Source organism: Montipora capricornis, chromosome 1, assembly GCF_036669925.1.
Source record: "Montipora capricornis isolate CH-2021 chromosome 1, ASM3666992v2, whole genome shotgun sequence".
NCBI lineage: Eukaryota > Metazoa > Cnidaria > Anthozoa > Scleractinia > Acroporidae > Montipora > Montipora capricornis.
Window position 1 is genome coordinate 20,675,766 of NC_090883.1, and position 23,060 is coordinate 20,698,825.

Below are 23,060 nucleotides of genomic sequence, written 5' to 3' on the forward strand. Positions count from 1 at the left end.
AGTTAAGCATAGACATGGATTGAATGTGCCTACAGGGTGCCAAAGGGAAAAAAATGAAATACGTATCTAAGGGGATAACATTGGTTGATGTAAGTCTCACCAGTAATCAGCTTTGTGGTCAACTTGGTTATTGTGGACCTTCTGAAAACCGTGATCACCACTCATGACTTTCTAGCTGTTGGGATACTTAAGGTGACGATTCGGTCGCGTGCTGGAGATGTGGGTGAGGTAATATGCAAGCTAAAGCCATTCGTCGAGCAATTTTTTGCTTTCCTCCGTCCTTAGCTTGTTGCCCATACCTTTGGACAGGTATTTTTCAATATGTCTTCTGCTCGAGGATAATGAAAAAGAGGCTTTCGCGAATCATGTTTATTTTGTTTTAATTTCGTGGCTGATACTGGCTGTCTTGTCGATTGTGATGTTGGTTGCCTACAAAGTCGTAAAAGAAGATGGCGTAAAGATTGTCCCTCCTCATAATGATTCAATCGTGTAGAATCATTCATCAACTACATAATGATTTCTTTTTCTTTTTTTGCTTTACAGGCTGTTATTTATTACCGCTGTGGTGTCTATTCACAGCTTTGTCATCTTCAATATCTGGCAATTTATCAGCTGCGACAGCCAGAAATTGATCAAGAAGGCGTTGAAAACGTTCATTGCCTTCGTTATTTATTTCGCTTTCCGTTGACTTCCTTTTCGTGTTACGTTCCTTTATTTGTTAGAAATTGTAGGATAATTCTTCTTTTTTACGAAACTCATCTTCAAAATTGTACACACTGTGTCCTGAGCATTTGGTCTCTTATTGCAAAGCCGCTCAAGTCTGCAGGGCCCTAGCAGGCCCGGAAAAACTGAGGGGGCAGAAATATTTCAAGTAACTTGTCTTTTCAAATTTGGGAGTCTCGGGATCGAAGGACGCGTTGGAAGGGTGTTAGCCTGTTCTTTGCAGGCGGAATTGGAGGCATGGGGTGATCTCCTCCTCAATGAAAATGTTTGCAAAAGAAACACCAGAAACCATTTTTGCCCTAAAAATTTCAAGTTTTTGATAGATGAAACTCTTAAACAAAAGCACAATGCATTTCAATGATCCAAGAAGCTTAGTAAAGTAATTATACTTGATCAATAAAAAATAAATAATTATTTCCATAGATTCCTTACTGGAACTACACCATTCCTGGTATTCCCGGTAAAACTCTATCGGGAGTTACAAAAAAAAAGACATCGACTGTCTTGCTCAAGTCAATTCATTAGTACTTCCTACATTGCGTCAGAAAACCAATGGATCTTGAAAAAATTACAAACAAAGCAAGGGGCTGTGTCTGAATATTAAAACTAAGTTTCATCTGTAAGAGTCAGCGCAGTAAATTTGTAGTCACTATACCAGGAGCCTATTACCTGCATTAGACTGTCTGAGTTGCCAACAGAGGCATACATAAACGTTATCGGCAAAACACTGCATCCATACTTTCACTGCAGTGCAGCCATAGAACTTGGAAGGAAATGATTTCTTGGCTAATTTCGTCTATCTCCAAGTAGAGATAACTGGGAACCAACTGCTTTAAGGACGGTGCCTACTAATTCAAAGGTATTTTTGCGCGGTTTACTGACTATGTGGGAAAAGCAGATCTTAACAACTGTTATTTGAATCCAAAAAGAAACGTGGAGGTAACCACGCATTTTTCGAAGATAATTAATTAACAATATTTGTAAAAAGCTTTAAAATACAAAGCAATGTATGGCGTTCTATTCCAAACTGAAGCTTAATTATCTCTGAAAAATGCATGGTTACCCCCAATTTTCTATTTGGATACCAAAAACACTTGTTGAGTTCTGCTTTCTCCGCATAGTTTTGAACCGCGCAAAAATATCCCTGTATTAGTAAGCACCGCCAATATGAAATCCGAGTATCTCGAGATGCGCGGAACGTATGCGCAATAACAATAGTAGGCACCGTCCTTAATAGACTCAACAACAGCATAATCCTGGCAGTTCTCAAAACACCTCTCTGGCATTTCTGAAGCGCAAGACTTTTCCTTGACGTTCACCTGACTATACTGGGGTTTGTTTTTAAACTGCTTGTTACTGCGGACAACAACGTAATGCGGCATGTTGATCTTTCTTCAACGGATCTATCCAATGTTTCTCAGGTAGGTCTAAACAGTGGGTGGCAAAATCACGTCACATATTTGTTTACTCTTGGTTAAATATTGAACACGTTCTCGTCTAGGGTTGACAAATCAACCACGCATTGACGTAAATGGGGACTTTACGAGCCAGCGCGCGACGCAGATTTGAAACACCGAAACCGAGAAGGGCCCAGGGCGAGAGCGCCGTCACATTTTCGCTTTATAGCGGGTATTAGTTATACAACAATACGATGGAAACATTCAGAGAGGCACGGGAAGCTTTATTGTTTGCTTACCAAGATGGCAGCAGTAGTATAGGAGTTGGGGGTACCAGATCAAAATTTGATCTGTTACCAAACCCAGCTTTATACTACTTTCCATATAATGGCTTTCAATTTTTGATCTCGTATTTTTAGTCTCGTATTTTTGATCTCGTATTTTTGGTAATCTATATGTTTTTAAAATTAATATCTCATATAATAGTATAATGATAGTATAATGAGTTGTAAAGAAATACATGAAGAACTTGTACACATGGAAGAAATCATTTGTCCTTATTGTAATAAAGAAATAGGTAAACATACGAAAGAAATTGAGCAATGCTGCAGTCAACCTGATATAGTGAATGATAACAATATGCTAGTTTGTAAAAAATGTGGGACAGTTAATGGCTATAAACCACTTATAGAATTTGTTGATTTTCACTCAAATAAGCATAGATTCCATCGTAAAAGTGTTTACCAAAGAAAATATCATATTGAAAACATTATAAATAACATAGCTGTTAAAAATAATTTTCAAATAACCGTGAAAAATAAAGACAAAATAATAAGGATTTTTGATGAAATAGGTAAGGTTGTAAAATTTGTTGATGTAGACAGAAAGCGTATGATTAACATAAACTTTATTTTGAAACAAGTATTTAAAATGCTTGATCTTCCCTTTGAAAAGGTCAAGACATCGAAATCTAAGAAAATACTGGAAAGTTATCGACGGTATTGTCAAGACATCCTTAAATTGTCATTCGACAAAATCTATGCGATAGTCAAGGAATAAATTTGTCATTGTATTTTACGAGATATTTATCGACATTTGGACATAGATCGGTTGTAAAGTCGTCAATGTTTTTTAATTCTGTATGAAACGATGGATTAAAATCACCGCTTCTTAATGTGTCTTTTAAATCAATCAACAAATGTTGGTAAGACTGATATGCATAAGTGCAATTTTGTATTTTCATGTCCAGTGATTGATAGCCCATATAACTTTTGATTAATAATGCAGCTGTAGAAATGCCGACAAGAGCTATACCGTGAGTGACAATAGCAGCAATAATGCCTCCTGTCCCTGTCAAAATAGAAACAGAATTACCAATGAACTTGAATTTTTTATATCTTTTAACAGCTTGCTTATAAGCCCAACACTTTCTGTGGTAAGTTTTGTAATAACTTTTTAGTTCATCAACCTCGTCTTCTGTCAGTTTATCTGAAACATGATTCCAGTCGAATATTTTTTTACGTTTGTCTGACATACATATGGTTTAGATTGTTAATCGTCTGCTTTGACAATATAGTATACCACTGACTTGACCACAAAAAGGTGATCTTTTAATCAGTTTAGTTGTGTATTTTTCTGAAATAGCATAAGTGTAACCTCTACCGAGCTTATGGTGGTCATAAAACCTCCCGGAAGCATCATGTAATACACTATGTGAATTTAATATATCAATCCAACCGAAGATCTTTTCAAGTAGCCATGTTAGACAGCCACTACCTGGTCCAAGAAGACCAATTTCACCATCATTGAGTTCAAGAATCTCATTCATAGATATGTCTCTTTCTAGATGATAAAAATGCAGGTATTGATAAACAAGTGCTGATTTTAATATTTTGTCGTCAATGTTTGGATGTTTTTCCTTTGTTTTTTCAAAATTGTATGTCACATATTCAAGCAATAAATTGATATACATATATATATTACGTTATATTGTATCTTTGCATCAGAACGGTATGATGGTCTAATATCGTTTTTTCATCTAGAATGAAATCCAGATAAACACAGAAAAAGGCGATGTTACCATTAAGAGGTGCTATATCTGTGTTTGCATCCAGACCTCCAAAAACGGTTGTTATTGCTCCCACTCGATTGTCAGCTGTAAAATCACCAATATGTATTTTATTCCAGTATATTTTTGATTTTTCAGTTTTCACAGATGATTTATTATCCCAGTGGACAGATAAATAGTGCCATTTGTTAAGTTCGCCGAGGTCATTCTCACTGTAATCTCCCAGTTTCAAGAAACTTTGCAAACTAGCAGCAGGACCAATATAAACACACTTATTTGCATTATTAGCCCCAGATACCACAAGATTTGATCCGCTATAAGCAACAAATTTATCATATCCTATATCATCGTGACCAAACAAACCGTTATTCCAAGAATTTCGTGATGAATTTCTAGAATTTAATTCATAGACAATGAAAACATTGACTGCGTTATTATTCAGACTAGTTATAGCTGTCGCTAAAGTGCCAACGAGCCAAGCTTGCGTGATCTGGCGGCTGCAAACATCACGCGGCGTACTCGTGCGGCACTCTCATTGGTTATCGCTACGGTCAACATTTCATCGCTTTGGTCTACATTACAGCTTTTGGTCTACATTACAATTAAATTTGAAGCGCTTCTGAGATTTCGTCCGCCTAAAAATCTTCTCGCGGCTCTATAAGCTGCCGCCTCGCCAGGCCTTCTGTCTTCAGAAGGCCTGACTCGTTGGCAATTAACCTGTGATATCATTTTTTGTGATCCACTGAATTTCAGGAAATATCTACCATTGTGTTTTTCAGCTTTTGTACATAATGTAGGACGTTTCGCTGAATCTGTTTGTGTAGCATCCGATTCTTCATTGCTTTTGTCATATATCGATTCTATTTTTCTGCTAGAATCTATTTTTACGTTTTGACCATCCGCTTTGTCTATCTGATATGTACAGTTGCTGTACATTCTTAAATATTCACTGACCCAAAGATCAAGAAATGAATCACGAACAATGTCACCTACCTGTGATTTAATAACGACATGATTATTGTCTGTGGCAGCCTTCACTATCAGATTTTTGTCTGTTTCTACATGACCATCGTCATTTGTGAAAAGTTGAGATTCGTCTGTGACATCTTCGTCAGAGTGATAGTCAATAGTATATTCGATTTTGTCACCATTATCATCAAGAAGATAATCATCATTCAATTTTTTCACATAGAGTGCCATATATATGTATGCATCATATTATTTAATTGAATACTTCGTGTTTTATCTTGAACTTGAAAACTTTAACGACATTGTCACCGAATTGTATACGTATGTTACCTAAATTCCGAAATAATCGATTTACACCGACTGTTATTGTTTTATGGGTTGAAAAATCCAGATTATAAGTGAATATTTTATCCCCCTGGATGATCAGTATATGATTGCTTGATGATAAATAAGTGGATTGAGCAAAAATCTTTATTGAAACGATTTGTATTGAATCTAAAATTAGAGTTGATAAAATTGGATTTTGAAATTCGCATCTGAATGATGATCTCAATGTCCTACCCCAAATGTAAGATGGAAGAAAACCTTGCAATCAATTATTTTGTAGTTATTCATATTGATTGGTACATGCAGTATTTTTGACTTCAAAAGCTGTTTTAAAATCATATATTGTCATGTCCAGATCGTTTTTTGCTTCGCCTTTTATACCATAAATGAGTACATACAACGGTAATAATTGAGGACTTAGATTGTCATAAGTACTTTCAAGAGTTACATACAACCTTCTTTGGATTTGTTTAGAAGTGCCATCAGGACTCAGATTCAATATACTGGGAAAATATTTGTAATCAGCACTTATTTTTATTGTGTTGTAATTGTCAATGTTCATGTTCAGTCTTTCGAATTGTATATTGAATCTATTGAATTCTGCATCATATCTGCCATCTTTTTCGAAATATGTTTCAATACAAACAGTATAATGGTCACTGAAATCGTCACATATCATTTTAAACAAATTGAAATCAAACCTTCCTTTGAACAGACTGGATCCGTCATTTGTTTTTTGAACTTTCATAGTAAATGCCTTCTTGTTCGTTTTATGAGGTGAGTCATTATAGGTAATTAAATTGACATCCTGTATTCCAAAATCTTCTGTAAATTATCCATCATCCATTGCGTATGCCAAAACGTTCTTTCGATTTTCGTGTGTGCTTATATGACTCTCCGCTATTTTTTGGTCTGTATATTTATTATTATCGGTACTTGTAGTTGCAATAGCATCATTCACTTGCTTCAATGTTATAACATCTTGATTATTCGTTGCATCTTTCACGTTTTTTATTTGTTGATTGTTCATGTCTAGATTAGAAGTCATTGCATTACTGCCGTCTCGTAAAATGACTTGATTTATATCTGGTTTTTTTCCAACCTCGAAATCGACATAAGCTTTGTTAGTCACATCTCTAGTACCAGTTGGTTGTCCGCAATTTATTATTTTGTTCAAAGGCAAATTCAAATTTCCACTCATTTCTTGAGTACCATCTCGTAACACAACCTGATTGACATTTGGTTTGGCGGCTAATTCAGTATCAATGTATCCTTTATTTACTGCATCAGTCGATTGTGAACCGTTACCAACACTTGTAATTTTATTGTCACGAAAGTCAAAATCACCAGTTACGGAAACTGTCCCATCTCTTTTTAAATAATTGGCAAGATCTGTTTTATCGGCCTTTTGAGACAACTCTGTTTTATCGGCTTTTTGAGACAACTCTGTTTTATCAGCCTTTTGAGTCATATAATTATCGATGTAAAATTTTGTTGCAGCATCTTTATGATGTATTGGTTCGGCTACCCCCTTAATTCTTTGATCTTGCATATCAATTGGATTTTGTGCTTCAATATTCCCAGTGTTAGTATTCAGATCGACATAGAAGGCTTCAAGTTGTAGATATGTTAATGCATCAGCTGTATTATGTCTTCCAGCTGCCACATTTTCAATACGTCGATTATCCATATTGAGGGCTCCTAACATCTTATTACTACCGTCAACTAGTAATGCCTTATTATCAACGTAACTCTTAGTGGTTGCATCGTCATTCGCTTGCGGTGAAGTTACATTCCTCAATTTTTTATTTTGAATATCGTAATCACCACCATCAGTAAGTTTAAAACCGACACCAGGTAATCCTTTCACTATTTCAATAATTTTGCCATGCGATATTGTTTCTTCAGGCAATTTACCATTAGAGTAACTCATATATATATGGGTTATATTGTTGCATCAAAGTTCATTGTTGTAAATTTCCGTGGCTTATCGATATATAAAAAGCTGTAAGGGTCACCAGTTGCTTTTTGGTATAATTTTTTTGGTACATTGTTTTCTCTGCAAATAAGCGATTTTTCGTTGTTGCTTGGAAATTCATAAATAGCAAAATGTGAGCAGTATAATCTGATATCTTTTGGAGTTTTATAATATGATTGACTGAGATAAATAACACTGCAATTTTTATGTCTTCCCTGAATAAAATAGTCAACTAATGGCTTTTGGTTTCTATCACATACAAAATCGTCAAATATTACCAATTTCTGATTTTCACTATCAAGATCGTTTACAGGAATGATTTTATCATTGCTTGCTTCAATAACATCATAACCAGCTTCATCACTTATTGGTTCGAACTCATCCATGAGATTTTGATACTTTGACTGCTCTAAGGTTTTTGCATAAAGGTATATTTTATCAAAGTACAACAAATTGTAAATCATATGCATCAGTGTATTCGTTTTTCCTGATCCTGAAGGACCACATACCAACATTCGAAAACATCGATCAGGCATAAAATCATATAATTGTTTGAAATTGGATGTGACTTTATCGTCAGTATCATAATTTGGTATTTTCATTTTTATATTATATGGGCATATTATTTCAATAACATGGTGTATAACACGGTGTTCAACATGGTGTTCAACACGGTGTAAAACGTTATTTTTTATATATAATTTCCATTTTATGTAACGTAAAAATATAACAATAAATGAGTTTACTTAAGTGGAAAGAACTCGCAAAGAGTAAATCTGAAATAGAGAACAAGATCAATTATGTCCATGATACAATTACAAAACATAATATTGGTCAGCAGACCAGTCAACAGGGATTTTCAAAAGTATTCAAACCAATTACAAGTAAATTAGATGATGTTATTGATAGTAATCAGGTTTTAAGGATGCCAAGGAAAAAACGACCACTGAAGAAAGGAGAAGTTCCAGATTACAGCGTTGATATAGAGGATGAAGTTCCAGATATGAATCTTGGTGATTTATTTGAACAACCTGTTTTACCACAAGAAGATAAACAGATAGTACCAATGCCACCAACATATGAACAATCTTTACAAGATCTTCTGGAAGGAAAAAAGGAGATTTATGTCGATCCTCAGTACTTTCCTGAAGAACCAGAATTGCCACCAGAATATCACAGCATGAAAAGGCAAATTTAAGATGGCGTAATGTTAGCATAAATCTGCAGTAAAGGTCGGATTTAAGAAGATTTACGCCACATTTACATTTCGTAAATGTAAGTTTTATGCTACCTTTACACTTAAATGTAAAGCTAGAGTAGTGAGACTCCTTTACGAGGCCTTTAAGCACTGTGTAAAGCGGGTGTAAGGTAGAGATTTACGCCAACTTTACGTATATAAGCACTATGTAAAGCTGGTATAAGGTGGAGATTTACGCCTGCTTTATGTATAAATATACAGATAAATGGGTAACTTTAAGCCATGATTATACTTGGCGTAAAGGCACCGTTATTTTTTGTATCCTTGGCTTGCACCTGACGTCATGGCGGCCATGTTTGTCTACTGAACAATAACAAAAAAGTCTTTTGGCTCGATTATCATGCAAAACGCCAGGGACAGGGACAGGTGGGTGAAGAAAACAAGACAGCTGTATCTGAACTACATGCGAAAGTTGTGCACTCCTTTATAGCGGGAGTCCGGAAAATAAGCAAACAGCTTTTTGATATGATAATTTATATAATTTGAGGGTAACATAAAAGAACGCTGAGAAACCCGTTGCACACCTTTAACCTTAAATTCTTAGGAAGGAATGGATACACTAGTCAATGAATAAATCTACTGTCTTCACAATCTTGTTTATTTCGCGAAAAACACGCTCCTATATTATTAATCACCATTTAATGTACAAAACCTTCTTAACGGTAACATTATTTAAAGTTATTTTCTGAACACTTAAATCGCACAATCTCTCGTCTGCAATACGTCAACTGAACATGAAACCGCGTGCAGATAAAGTCAACATTGAAACAAATCATGATCTTGAAGCATTTGAAAAAAGAAACACTTAAAATTGAAGCTTTTATCCAACATACCTTAGAGAAAAAGATTGTAATTACAAAAGATAATTTCAAATTTTGCTCCAATATTACTTGAAAATTGTGTTTGCGTCAAGAGAAAAATTGCAAACAGTGTTAACAGCAACTTTGAAAAAAAGAAAAGTTAAAGAAAGTAAATGCAACAGAAAATTGAAAACTTTGCACTGCTGAAACAGCACAAACCTAGTAAATTTAATAAACTGGTGAAACTGTTAGTCTACGATTAATGTTCTTTTTGGAGTTTACAGACTTCTTTTTTGAAGTCCGTGGGGTCGGATGGAAGGTTGCTGAAGGCAGTGTACTTGGGGATAGTGTTGCTGCTACTGGAGGAGAAATTCTGGTAGATGGGGCACTGTGGGATGGGGTGGCCATTGTTGGATGACTTCTAACAGTAGATGGAGGATGGCTCTGAGTGGAGGGAACTGCTGTTGTTGGAGGACTGTTACCAGAAGATTGATGATTGGTTTGACTGGGGAGAGCCACTGATCTTTGATGGGAGCTGCGGGATGGGGTGGCCATTGTCGAATGACTTGAATTAGTAGTAGGATGGGCCCGGGTGGGAGGAGTTACTGTTGTAGGACAGGTTCTGTGTGATGCAGTGGGTACTGGTGGAGGGCGCGTGGATGGAGTTGCAGCTGTCCTGGCAGTAAGAACTGCTTCTTCAGTTCTGACTGCCCATTCCGGTCCATTGGGAGGCAGGTGGCGTGCTGAAAACCTTTGATGTGCGTCTCTCTTCATCAGGTTTACCCTTGCTCTTGGATTAAGGCTCCTTATGTAGTTATCATCAAGGGCTTTTTTCGCTTTCGTCAATGCTGACCTTTCCCAGGGCAACCTTTTTACCAGATACCCAGCAACGCGACTCTCTCCATTTTCATCCTCAGAAAAATCAGATTCGTCTGAACTTGTGTAGGTAGGGCTTTTTATAACTCCCTCTAACATTGCCTTTTTCTCCTCTGACCAAGGCATCTTTCTGAGGGAAGCAAGTCTCCTTTGAATTTTCTAGGGAATCAAAGAAATAACAAAAGGTTTTAAAGCAATTGAAACCTTTTGGTTATTTTGGGCAATAAATGATACATTGCTTATGGAAATAACAATAATTTAAGGGCTTGGGGGGATGAGCAGCCTGTGTTGAATTTTAAGCCATTTTTCGTTTTTGCTCAGATTTGCCTAAACTTGTGCATATGACTAGCAATTCCATCAAAAAGCATTAGGTTGGGTTGTTTTTTCACTTGGTTTTGCTTCTTTCGCAAGAAATGCGAGGTTCTGTCGTGTTTTTTTTTTTTCAATTTAAAAAATTAGAAGAAGAAATAAAAAGAAAGATGACCCCAGTGAGCTTTGAACCATTGTATGGCTATAAGACTAAGTCTTATTTGAGAGCTTAGATTGTGAGGTTATTGAATCACACCACCACGGCTCATTCATACTTCACAAAAGATGCCATTTGTGTGATAATTTAAGCAGTTTGTTAACTGAAATGTCTAACAAGATATGCAGTGCTGAAACAACAACTTACATCTCTCATTCTTCCTTGTCTCCTACAGAGAGTTCTGTGAGCCTCTAGCTTGCCTTTTTTTGCTCTTGTAGAAGCATTACAGAGACTCTTGAAATATGTGGCAGCAGCACCTTCCAATGAAATGCATACACCAATCAATACATGTATAAGTACATCACTGGAGGCTTAAAATGATACAGTAAAAGCTTTATTGTATAGTTAGAACTACACTAAAATGTCCTTTGTCATGTAACCAGGCAACCAGTGAAATCAATAATACAAAGATAAGTGATATTAGTTGATAAAAGTCAGTGCCAATTGACTGTTATTATTTTTTAATTTTGACATCAATGATGCATTATTCACATGATGATGACTTACTAGCTTCATTGTTGTCCATATGGATTGACCTAACTTATGTCACTCAAACTCTTAACCCTTTAAGCCCCAAGGGGCCCCCCATTGATGAGTCAAATCATCTGGCTTTAGACAAAGTAAAATCTATAAGTGGCACCATTGGGGCTTAAAGGGTTAAAGAGCAATCAGTGGCTTCCTTACATGTCACGTCGTGTTGTTCAGTGCTGACTAGAGAACTGTAACTCATCTCTTTACATGGGCTTCCAAAACATTCATTTCACTGACTTCCCTTGGGACAGAGCATTATTAGTTGTTTTATAATTTTGTTGCTCACATTTAAAAGTCCTTGCTATATTTGCAATCTGTTGCAAGTTTACAAGCCTGTTACAAGCTTACAGTCATTAAGCAGGACTATGCTAGTGACATCAAATGCAGTATGTTTTTGCAGTAAACCAAATTTCGTAGCTTTCTGCTTTGAATATGCAAAGGAACTATACCCAGGAATTGAGAGGAAATTTCAAAACTGGTGTGCAGATTTGAATACTCGATTGACATTTAAAAGAAAATCGACACAAATTATGACATACATGTAGCTTGACTGTGTGGCTGCCACTACATGTATAATTACCTTTCATCTCAGCCGCAGACCAAGGGCACTTGTTTGTTCCACCATGATCGGCTACCACTGCCTCAATGACCCTGTGGGTGGCTTCCTGATTGGCATTGGCCAAGAAGCTAAAAAAGTTGATTTAGAAGATGCCAAGATCAGAAAAAAATTGCATATGACAAGCTAAGTCATAATTATTGTATGCAAGTTACAATTTAATCAGTATTCTTATTTCTACAATGAGAAAGCTCCAAGTTCCAAATAGGGTAGAAAAACTCAGTCTAGGTACTATACCACTCAGTTAGAGAGAGCCTTGCACAGAAGCCTTGGTGCATTCTGCCCAAGATTGTGAAGCTGGCTCATCAACACTGACAAGGACTGTCACTTAATTTTTGATATTAATTTTATTCAAAGGACTTTTTATTTCCCCAAAATGTTGGAAGTTGCCAATTCAAATAACATTACATAAATATTTTGAATAAGACCTCTTTAAATGTTCCAAATTCAATAGATTTTTGTTTCTTGAGTATATTACTACTCACAGTTTAAGTACTAGCACACATTGATTATTGTTTCAGTCCAAACTGTACATTAAAAAATGCAATATTGACTGTCAAGTCTGTACCTCTCATCTAACTTGAAGTGTTGAAAATCTTCATTCCCTTTCAGTGCTTTGTACATCTTTCTAAAGTCTTGCTGTGATTAAAAAAACAAATGACTAAACACGCTTGTATAAGCAGCACATTTTTGCTAAGATTTTGTGCGAAGAAGACCATCTCTTTTGCTCTTTTGGGGAGAAAGTTACTTCATTGCGTGTTAGAAATATAAGTTAAATCTCAACTGATTACTTAAATAATTCTTCAAACCTACTGTTGTTGATCATTGTTTTATGAAATTTAAAAAAAGCTTTAAGGGGCTGTTGTTCTTGTTGTTATTCCACCAGGTATTTGCGAGACCTCATGAGGCAAATGTTTAGTGGTACTATGATAAAAATATAACTTAATTTTTTTTCTTCAGATTTCGAAAGTGTGTTTGCTTAACACCTTCCTGGCAAAATTTTGAGCTTTAAGTTTTATCTAAAGGCTGTTTACTTCTGAGTGTAAGTTCTGAATTTCACGGTCTGCCATTACTCATACATGTATATCAAAACTGAGCACCTTTACGGTCTCAGAGGGTTGGATCAAGGGAAAAAGTGACGTCATTCACTCAATAGCTTAAAATTTCAGTGTGTAAACCATAGTTAAAAGCAGTTTATTATGTATGCAAAACATAACTTTAAAAATCTGAAAGCCCAGAACTCTTGTGCTGCACATTAATTCAGTCGGGTACAAGTACATTGCATTTGTAAACAGTGAGTCTGAGGACGCTTTCCATTTGACAGAACTGACCGTCCCCACCAGGCATTTGGAAGGACTAACTCTAAACCGCTTTCAAATTAAAACATTTTGAAGATGATATATACTCTTCCAGAAGAATGCAAAGGATTATCTCGCAAGTGTTCTTTCAAATTTGTTGCATTTTCTTTGCAAACTGATGGGTCTGGCCAGCCAGTCCTGACAAAAGGAAAGTGCCCTGAGTCATTTTCTCCTCAATAGTATACAGCTCTGTCAAGATTTTAAAGTTAGTAATGGCAGACCATTAAATAGGAAAATTCCAGTGAAAATAAACTGGTGTCTTTTTTTAACTTTAAGGCTTAAAACTTGAGTCACTTAGTGTTATAAGAGATTTGATTTTCTGATCATAGTACCACTTTAACAGTTGTGCTTTTGAAGTGACAAAACCATTGAAGCAACAAACGTATCCATAGGGGTAAATCAATAAAATACACTTAATACATTTCAGAAGGGTGTTTGCCCTGTGGAGTTCTTATAGTCTCCCAGGGGCCATTTTATAGTTCAAGAGGGTGGCAAAAAAACATCTACATGTAAATGGCCCCAGTGATAGCATAAAAAAGTGACAGGACACAAGGATTTCTTAAATGTAAGGTTATTCTATTGAATTACCCATATGACATCCAGTTATTTACCCTTTAAAATATCAATTCCCATCTATTCATTTGAAAAGCCCAGTGTGGCCAGTGTGGCCCAGTGTGGCCCAGTGGTTACGGCGCTTGCCTTGAGATCGGGAGATCCCTGAATTTGTTCCTGGTACTCCCTGGTGCAACTTCCTAGCTGCACTTGTAAATAGCCAACTGGTTTGCCTCCGACCAGTTGGGATTCTTAACAGTTATTGTTGTTGTGTTCTGTTGTTTCGTTGATTGTTTCATTGGCCCTGAAAAGCCCCTATGGGGAGCGGTCAATTAAGTATGTATTGTATTGTATTGTATTCTCCGTAAAAGCACTCAGCACTCAGAGTTTGGGTTGCCTATGGTCATACCACATCACATGAAATTCGTATTGGTGGAGTTTTCACATGTAAACACCCACGAAAACTCGGTGGAATCGTCTCAATACTCGGAATAGAGGAATAGCAAAGAAGTTCAGCTAAACAAACACTGCTCAAAGGAAAAAAATACCGAAACTAGCCAGAGGCGCAGAGAAATCAGGATTCACGCACGCAGTCCATACGCGATTCCCCAAATGAACCGCATGAAGTCATAGGCATTACGTATACATTCATCGTACAACAAGCCGTTTTAAAAAACTAACGATAGAATATACTTACTCGGCACGGTTGCGGGATTGGGATCTCCCTAGTTCTTTTTCTGCTCGCTCTTTCTTGAGGTAAGCCGCTCTCCATAGACCTTTACAAGGTTAACACCGCCATTTTGCCGGGGGTGCAAAACTACTGGGGCGAGCGCGCGGCCAAACAATAAGATGCAAATGGCTGACTCATCGAGTTGCAATTACCTGCGAAGAAATATCGAACTATCTTAATCTAGGATCAAAACACGTGTACTGAAACTGTTAGTTTGAAATCCTTTTCTATTTCTGCCGCTACCACTCCGGTAGAGCGGCCACAAAATTATTTGTGATGCCTCGACAAGCAGAGGAAGTTCTTGAATACGACGACTTCCTCGGTTGGACTGTTTCCTCGTTAAAGGATTTTCTTTCGCTACGGGGACTCAAGCAAACGGGCAGAAAGTCTGAGCCGATCGCTAGAGCGTTTGGAGCCTACGATGAGGAGCCTCAATGTGCCTGTGAAGTTTTCCCAGGAGCAAATTTATCAGCAGATAAAAGACGAATATTCAAGGAGGCTGACTAAAAATGAAATTAAGAGTGATCCAAACATGTTACCGAGTGACGCTTGGATTGACGACGTAAAGGAATGGCCAGAGGTCGATGATGGCAAATTGTTCAGTTATATTTTGAGGACTAAAGCCGTAGATGTCGACTATATTGGAAAATACAAGGATCAGAAGGCCTATTCTTATTGGATGAGTGGCTTTGTAGACACAGTGTTCTTTGCTAAATGCCCAATTAACAGCAAGCATGTGTTCTTGAAAGGCTCTGTATCCCCTTCACAAAAAATTCGTGATGACCCGCATAAGGTCTGGGTTTGTTTAGAGGGCACAAAAAGTGAATGCAAAATCTTAACCTCTTGGTGTACATGTACAGCAGGTACTGGTGAAGTTTGCAATCATGTTATAGCCTTGCTATATAAAGTAAATTTTGCACACAAGAAAGCTTACATATCTCCTGCATGTACAAGCGTTCCACAAGGATGGAACAAAGGAACTAGAAAGGATGTAGCTCCAACTCAAATAAAAAACCTTGTCTTTCGTAAAGACAAAAAGACTCGGGAGGACAGTCCCAAAGAACAGGCAGCCAATTTAACTTTAAAGAACAACTTTGACCCACGAAAGCCCCAGGATAGGCAGCTGACCAATGAAAGGGTGTCAGCTCTTATCAATGGAGTAATTGAGAATGTCCCATGTGCTTGTTTACTTCACTCTATCGAGCACACTAAAGATGACGGCCTACCCGAACCTCTTCCTCAGAGAGCCCTTAGCTTCATGTCATCCCAAGAAATGAAAGGAAAACCATTGGAACATACCGCTCCACTCTTTTTAAAAGAATGTCAGATGACGAGTGACCAAGTGAAAAGGGTGGAAACTGAAACTCGTGGCCAGAGTAACAATGACTCTTGGCATCAACAAAGAGTTGGGAGAGTGACTGCGTCAAATTTTCACAAATCTCACACCAAGGCTCAAACAATCATCAACAGAAAAAGTGAAAATGACAAAAAACCCATTTAAAGATCAATGGAGTCAAGACTGAAGAATAAAGGTGATGATGTCTCACATATGCCACAGATAAAGTGGGGGAATGCCCATGAAAAGGATGCCATAAAATCATTCATGTCAGATGTGGCCTCTCAACATGATGGTGGCCTACAGGGCTTTAGACAGTGTGGATTGTTCATCAAACCCGATTACCCCTTCCTTGCGGGTTCCCTGGACGGCCTGTTTTTTTGCCATTGTTGTGGTCTGGCAACACTGGAAGCAAAATGTCCCTACAGTGTGAGAAATGAAAATATTCATGAAAAAAAGACATTTGACCGTGTGGAATTTCTTGAAGATTTTAATGGAAAGCCCCGCTTGAAACGCTCGCACAAATATTACACCCAAATGCAAGCTCAGATGTGGGTTTGTGGTGCCAATCATGGCTTCTTTATTGTTTGGACTCTGGGCGGCCAACCATTGTATGAACGAGTAGAACTAGACTTGGAATCTTGTCTGAAAGTTGTGAACAATATCACTCTCTTTTACAAATCTTTTGTATTACCTTGCCTGTTAGGATACAGGGACATTTTTGAGTGCCCAAAGTGTGACAAGGATATTTTGGAGAGTGATGAAATAAGTGATTCCTCAAACGAAAACAGTGTATGCTGTGACAGCTGCAGCACTTGGTGGCATTTGCCATGTGCTGAACTCAGTTTGTTGTCTTAAGAGTATCCCTGTGAATGGAGAACATGTTTGCACAGTCTGTAAAAAAGCTGTCCATGCTTGGTGCAGTAACCATGAGGACATAACAAGTTCTGCAGACCTAATTTGTAATTACTGCATTTCAGATTAATACATGTACTGTACATTGAATTTTAATTACTGTTCACAAGGAGAAGTTTCACCACATGGTCACATACAGCTGTAACTAATCCCAAACATCAAATTGACAAAATCATAGATTCACAAGGTGTTAAGAACTTTAATACACCAGTCCAAGAAGTACATGTATAACCTACAAAATGTTTTAATTGCATCATGTAATATTTTTCTACATGTAGAAACAATTTAAGAATGTTGGATGCATTTTCATTTCTACTAAGTTAGACATGGAGAAACGTCAGAGTTATTTACACATTTCTGTATATTTTTTATAGCCACTTATTGTTTAGTATTGTTTTGTTGATGCATTTTTTATGAAATGTTATGAAAATGTTGTATGAACATTCCTGTTGCTACGGTTAATTACGCACATTTCTAATAGCAAATTTCAATTCCTTAATCAATTTAACATTATGTAAATACAACTTGATTTGGAAATATACCGGTATTTCATGAAATTTTAAACAAAATTGTTTTGTACAAAAAGTAACATTTCATTCACTCATGGAAGGACCTCCATTCAAAGAAAGCTAAGTTCATTAGATAGCTTTTGTGGGGACTGTTCAATCTGAAATAGAAAATGCAATGTATTGCTCTTATGCCTTGAAATACACAACGATGTCATCTATGTACAGTGTAGTAGTAGTTTCCCATTTCATTGACATGTTAACAGTTCTCAAATGAACCTGCCCCAGTCTCTAAACTGAATATGTGGTCACCTTGGCATACTTGTAAATAAAAATATCAAACACAGAGTGGTGGAAGCAAATTGCACAATGCACAGCAGACACGAACAATATCATCAGCCAGGGGAAGCAGGGTAATAGGCAGTTCATTTTTCAGAATAAGAAAAACTTTGAGCCGTCCAATAGCTTGTTCAACATAAATTCTGACATTCGCAATGTTTGATGTCTCTCTGACATCACGTGGTAGCATTTGCATAGATGATGCACAACTAGGTGGAATGCATAATGTTGCCATGTGCATCATCAAGTCCTCTCGGATTTTACAGCCGATTTCAGTGCAGTGTATAGACTCGGGTTTTTGAAACATGATTCGCCCGTGCATGATTCGCCCGTCGTGATTCGACTGCGAGGCTACCACAGCTCAGCAAATTTCGTAAATGATGAGAGATTTTAAGTGTAAACATAAGACTATTTTCGACGAAATTTAAGGTAAAAACCTCGGTAGCATTTATTTAAGATACATGTAAGTGACGATTTTCTGCTTTTATCGGCAAAAGCAGCGCAGATCGACGCGGTTTAACTAGACTGGCGCATCACGTCTCTTATTCAGCAGGTAAACCTCAATTACATGGTATTTTCACTGAATTCATCACAGGAGATAAAAATGAATACCAACACGCGTGAGAGGGCAGAAATTGTCCCTTGCAATAATTTATTTTCAAGCCATCATCAATCGCTGATGAGTGAAATATTACATTTCTTGATAGGAAGGCGTTACACATTTTCGACTCGTGTTGAAACTTGAAGAGAAAATTAATTGAACAATTCGGGTACGGGGTAAAATACCTAATTGTGCATACGCTTTGCGGACATTGTAGTGTCATTTATTGTCGTACTTTCGTGTCATTTGTTGTTGTATTTTGCCGAGATGTAGCTAAAGTTGAAGCACAACTTGAAAATGCGAATGACAAAATGAAACTGACATGTTACTGTCGCGCCGCCGAAGTGATACAAATTGAGTCAACTCTGGCAATAACTAATAGTCATGAGGCTCAAAACTCAAAAAGGATACATACATATTGAAGGAAAATATAATTTGCCGTCGAAGAAATCCTTGCAGAACGTATTTCTCTGGTCAAATGTTGCTACTTTAAGTGCAGTAACCCTTTTTGTGCTAATCGCAGCCGGCTAACTTTGTCATTTCCGTACTTTTCGCCTTTCTTCTGGCGTAAACGGTGTTCCAAAATTCCAGCAAAGCTGCTAATACACCATCGTCACCTATCTGTTAATGAAAGAATGCGAGCATTAGCGAGCTTTTGATCACAAAATATATTTTGTCGGCTATGATTACATCGGCAACCGCAAGAAATACTACTGATTGTGCCGCCGGGCCTCAAATTGCCCCCTTTCCAAACGCTCAAGGTTGTTCTTCTGGTAGAAAACAATCCGTATGGCCACTTTTTGCTTTGCCATCCTTTATTTTACATATGCAGGCTCTGCCTCCAGCTTGTTATGGAAGAGTTTTACCGCCGTTTCCACGCTTCTTGTTAGAGTCAGGTGATTATGGTCGAATCACGACGGGCGAATCATGCACGGGCGAATCATGTTTCAAAAACCCGGGTCTATATACTGCACTGAAATCGGCTGTAAAACCTCTGTCTGCCATGACTTCATCGTAAGGCTCAATCATTTTTAAAAACCCACTATTCCTTACAATAAAAATATCCGATGCCCTGCCTCCATAACATGGTGAAACATATGAAATTGCTCCATTTGGGGTGATGGCAACAAGGACTTTGAAAGTGTAGTGGTGCTTGTACTCACTCCATAGTGTTGCTGCCAGGTCAAGTCCACTTGGAGTTTCTGTGAAGCACTCAAAACAGTCAATTACACATCTTACTTTGGGATAAAGCTTAAACCCTAACCCTAACCCTAAAACAGTATGGGAGGGTTTTCTTGACCTGTTGTCGACTAGGCCACACAATTAAAACGGAGAGTTCCTTGGACATGAGCTTAACCCAAGTTATAAAAACACTACTGACAGTGGAAGCTGACACATGGAACCTGAACCCCAAATCAAAAGTTAGAAGAGCTAGTCTTAGTTTCATAAGAGTCAGTAAAAACTCCTGTTCAAGTCGAAGCTTCCTCTCTGGCCCAGGTCTTCCTTCGAGATAGCCAGTTGCTAACTTAAAAGGAGAGGGAGGTTGAGACGATTCTTTTCTTGTTTGTTTTCCACCCCTCCAATATTGCATAAACCGAGCCTTTGGGCTCAAATAATCGAACAAGAACTCGAATGCTTTCGGTGATGGCAGACCTGTGTAGACTTTTACTTCCATTTCTCTTGTCAACTGTTCGAATTGCATTGGAACTGAAACGGAGTAATCTGCATCTGCTTCCATTTCTTCATCATCACTATCACTCTCCTCAGGATCCTGCTTTGACTCCTTGGAGCTAGGGAACAGGCTTCTTGCAGAACCAGCTTCTTGTAACTTGTTCGCTTTCCTTTTCTTGGGTGATTTTTTCTGCAGGTAATCCGAAACAGTCATAAAAATAGACGGAAAATCCGTTTTAGGGTTTTCAGGAGTTCTTCGTCCACATGGGAAATGATTTGAACACACGAAAGTCCCACTAGCACCAGGGGAAGGATTGAAGGAATCACTTCGAGTCTTCGCCACTTGTTTTCGCCATATTTCGGCAAGTTTAGGGTCGGTTGGCCACTTGTGATATACTAAATTCTCCACATGTGATCTGACAAAAGCAAGGTCAGGATATCTTTTATCATTATCGCAAAAACCTACCGCACAACGAGCGTGTTTTGGCATGTTAACAGATTATTCAGCCGTGTCGCCATTTGCATTTCATGCTCGGCCGCGCGCTCGCCCCAGTAGTTTTGCACCCCCGGCAAAATGGCGGTGTTAACCATGAAAAGGTCTATTTTAGATGCTAGTTCCTGAAGCATGTTTCGCTGCTCATTATCTCGCGCTTCTATTGCTTCTCTGGGGCGTCGATTTTCCGCGAGGACCTTTTCAAGCAATACGACGTGCTGATCTTCCATTTTGCAGGTGGACAGGGTTAGGAATGCGGGCACGAAGGCAGGAACTTTCACACAGCGACACACCCGACGTGTCGACACAACCCAACTAGCAGATAAAATTCGCTCATGACGCTAATTTCATGACGCTAGTTCCGAAAGTTCCCGCCATGAATATAAGTTTCTAATTGGCTTTTTTCTATCAGCTGGTACGTGATTGGCTAAGCTAAAAGAAGCAAATCAAGATGGCGGCAACACGGCAACCGGTTTTCACAATTCCACATCCGTTCACGTCAAGTCTGTTTCCGATTTAATGTTAATGCTTCTTATGCTGCAAAGATGTCTTCCCGCTTGCGAAAGCAAACTAGACTGTTTTGTGGGCATTGCACTGAATACTTATCCAGGGCTGCTTTTTGGAAACATCGGAGGGCTTATTACGATGTGCAGAAAGAGCGTTGGATGACCAAAGATGGCGCTGAGGATTTGGAACATGAGGCAAAGAAACCAAAATATCATCCTGATCATGAGCCCTGCGAAGATATGTGGTCATCTGATTCTTCTGGTGATGAGGATCTTGAGGCAGCCATGTCTAATCACGGTATGTAGAGTTTATAGAGTAGTCTTGATTGATAGATACAGGCTCATATAGAAAGCGGGAAATAAAATCCAAAACGTTTGTGCACCCTGAAATATTTCAGGATTTTACAGTAACATTCCTGAAATATTTCAGGGTGTTCACGGTTTTCTGAGTTGACAGTAAATTGCATAATAAGAGTTTTGTAACTCATGATCTTTTTGCTCTGACAGGTTTCACCCGAGTTAATGACTGTGAGGATATTTTGGGCAATGACACAGGGTGTTTCACTGGAGTGAGCAGTCATATGGAAGGAAATGATGAGGTAGGTCTCTGGCTCCATGTTTCAGGTTAACTTGATTCCAACATTTGGTTAATCTTGATCAGTTTCTATTACAATTCTGTGTAATATTGCAAAACTAAAATAGATAGATAGAGTGGTTTCTTTTCCATTTTATGTCAAAAGTTTGAAGAGGATTGATACTGAATGAACTCATTCAGATTAAAACAGATTACCTGTAACCTCAGTGGTTGGATGCAAAATGCTTTAAAACAATTTGGAATGTGAAATGCCCTTGTACATGTATTTACATTTGTAAGCACATGTAACTGATTTCTTTGTTTGCTTAATGAGGCTCGAAAGGGTGTTTCGTTGCTATAGTGTTTGTGAAGCGATGAAAGATACATTTCATGGTGTAGATAGGTGTATATATTTCATAGTGTAGGCAAACTATAAATATCTTTGCAACTCTATTGTTGGGTAATACTTTAAGGGCTTTTATCACCTCATATCGGTTACCATGGCAACACGCCAGGTCCACAAAAAGGCCCTCTAAATTTCAGTTTTTGAAAATTATCCGAAAAACTAAGTCGGTGACCCACCGTTTTTATTTCTTTGTTGGAAATCTTCCTAAACTCTTTAACTTCTTAGAGAGTATGACAAAAAGTTATCCAGTAGACTTTAAGGTACATCGAAAAAGGGCATTTCATGTAGTTTACAGAAAATTCTACTAGATAACTTTACCTGAAACCTCTTTTATTTGAAGTGCCATTGTGAATGATACGTGCATGCAAAAAATCAAGATAGGTCACCCAGCAAAATTTCAAGATAAAGACAATTTTTTTCCACTGGTTTTTTGTCCGGTTTGCGTGATTTTATGCCGTATTTTCACTTCGAGTGTGTTGCGCGTTCAACCTTTCGATACAAATTTGATTTATTCAGCTGACGCATATTTCTTATTTATGGCGTGTGTAGGTTTACATGTGCACATGAAGCCAAAAACCATTTCCAGTCTCCTTAATGAAATTTAAAAAGTGTTCTTACAAACCCAAACATAGATATAAGGGTGTGCAATGCCATTCAGGTATCAAAGCTGAAGAGGGCAAGATACATGTTCAAGTGCATGTTAAAGTGCCTTCCCAAACAACCAAGAGAAACAGCACGCCAAAGTCATACCTTTCTGTTAAAATCAATTATTTTAAATTAGTGAACCACACAAGTCTCCAAGATAAAAATGCAGCTGTATATGACACGTTTATGTGCTTGTTGGCTCTTTTAGACCAACCTACCTACTGGTAGAAATACATAAAAAATGACCATGTTTCAGTTCATGGGTTCAGGGTTGTCAAAAATACAAATGTCACTGGCTGCTGGCAAAAATCCCCACAATGTACCTGTTGGCTTGGTCAGCTACTCAGCTGCAGTGTTAG

General features: G+C 37.8%; 1 protein-coding gene across 1 annotated transcript; it reads right to left on the bottom strand.

The window, feature by feature from the left end:
- Positions 1–18,919: 18,919 nt before the first annotated feature.
- On the bottom strand, positions 18,920–20,567 carry LOC138060077 (uncharacterized). Its single transcript, XM_068905779.1, has 3 exons — positions 19,784–20,567; positions 19,376–19,608; positions 18,920–19,027 (listed from the first exon to the last, which is right to left on the bottom strand). The coding sequence occupies exons 1-3, from the start codon at positions 20,565–20,567 to the stop codon at positions 18,920–18,922; spliced, it is 1,125 nt and encodes a 374-aa protein (XP_068761880.1).
- Positions 20,568–23,060: the final 2,493 nt, after the last annotated feature.

What these genes read in the sequence shown, in the direction of transcription:
- LOC138060077 (XM_068905779.1), bottom strand. Translation starts at nt 20,567, where the DNA reads ATGCCAAAACACGCTCGTTGTGCGGTAGGTTTTTGCGATAATGATAAA. An exon ending in TGTGTCAGCTTCCACTGTCA is followed by an intron (nt 19,609 to 19,783) that starts GTAGTGTTTTTA and finishes AGTGCTTCACAG; the next exon opens with AAACTCCAAGTGGACTTGAC. An exon ending in TTACAGCCGATTTCAGTGCA is followed by an intron (nt 19,028 to 19,375) that starts GTATATAGACCC and finishes TTTCATTAACAG; the next exon opens with ATAGGTGACGATGGTGTATT.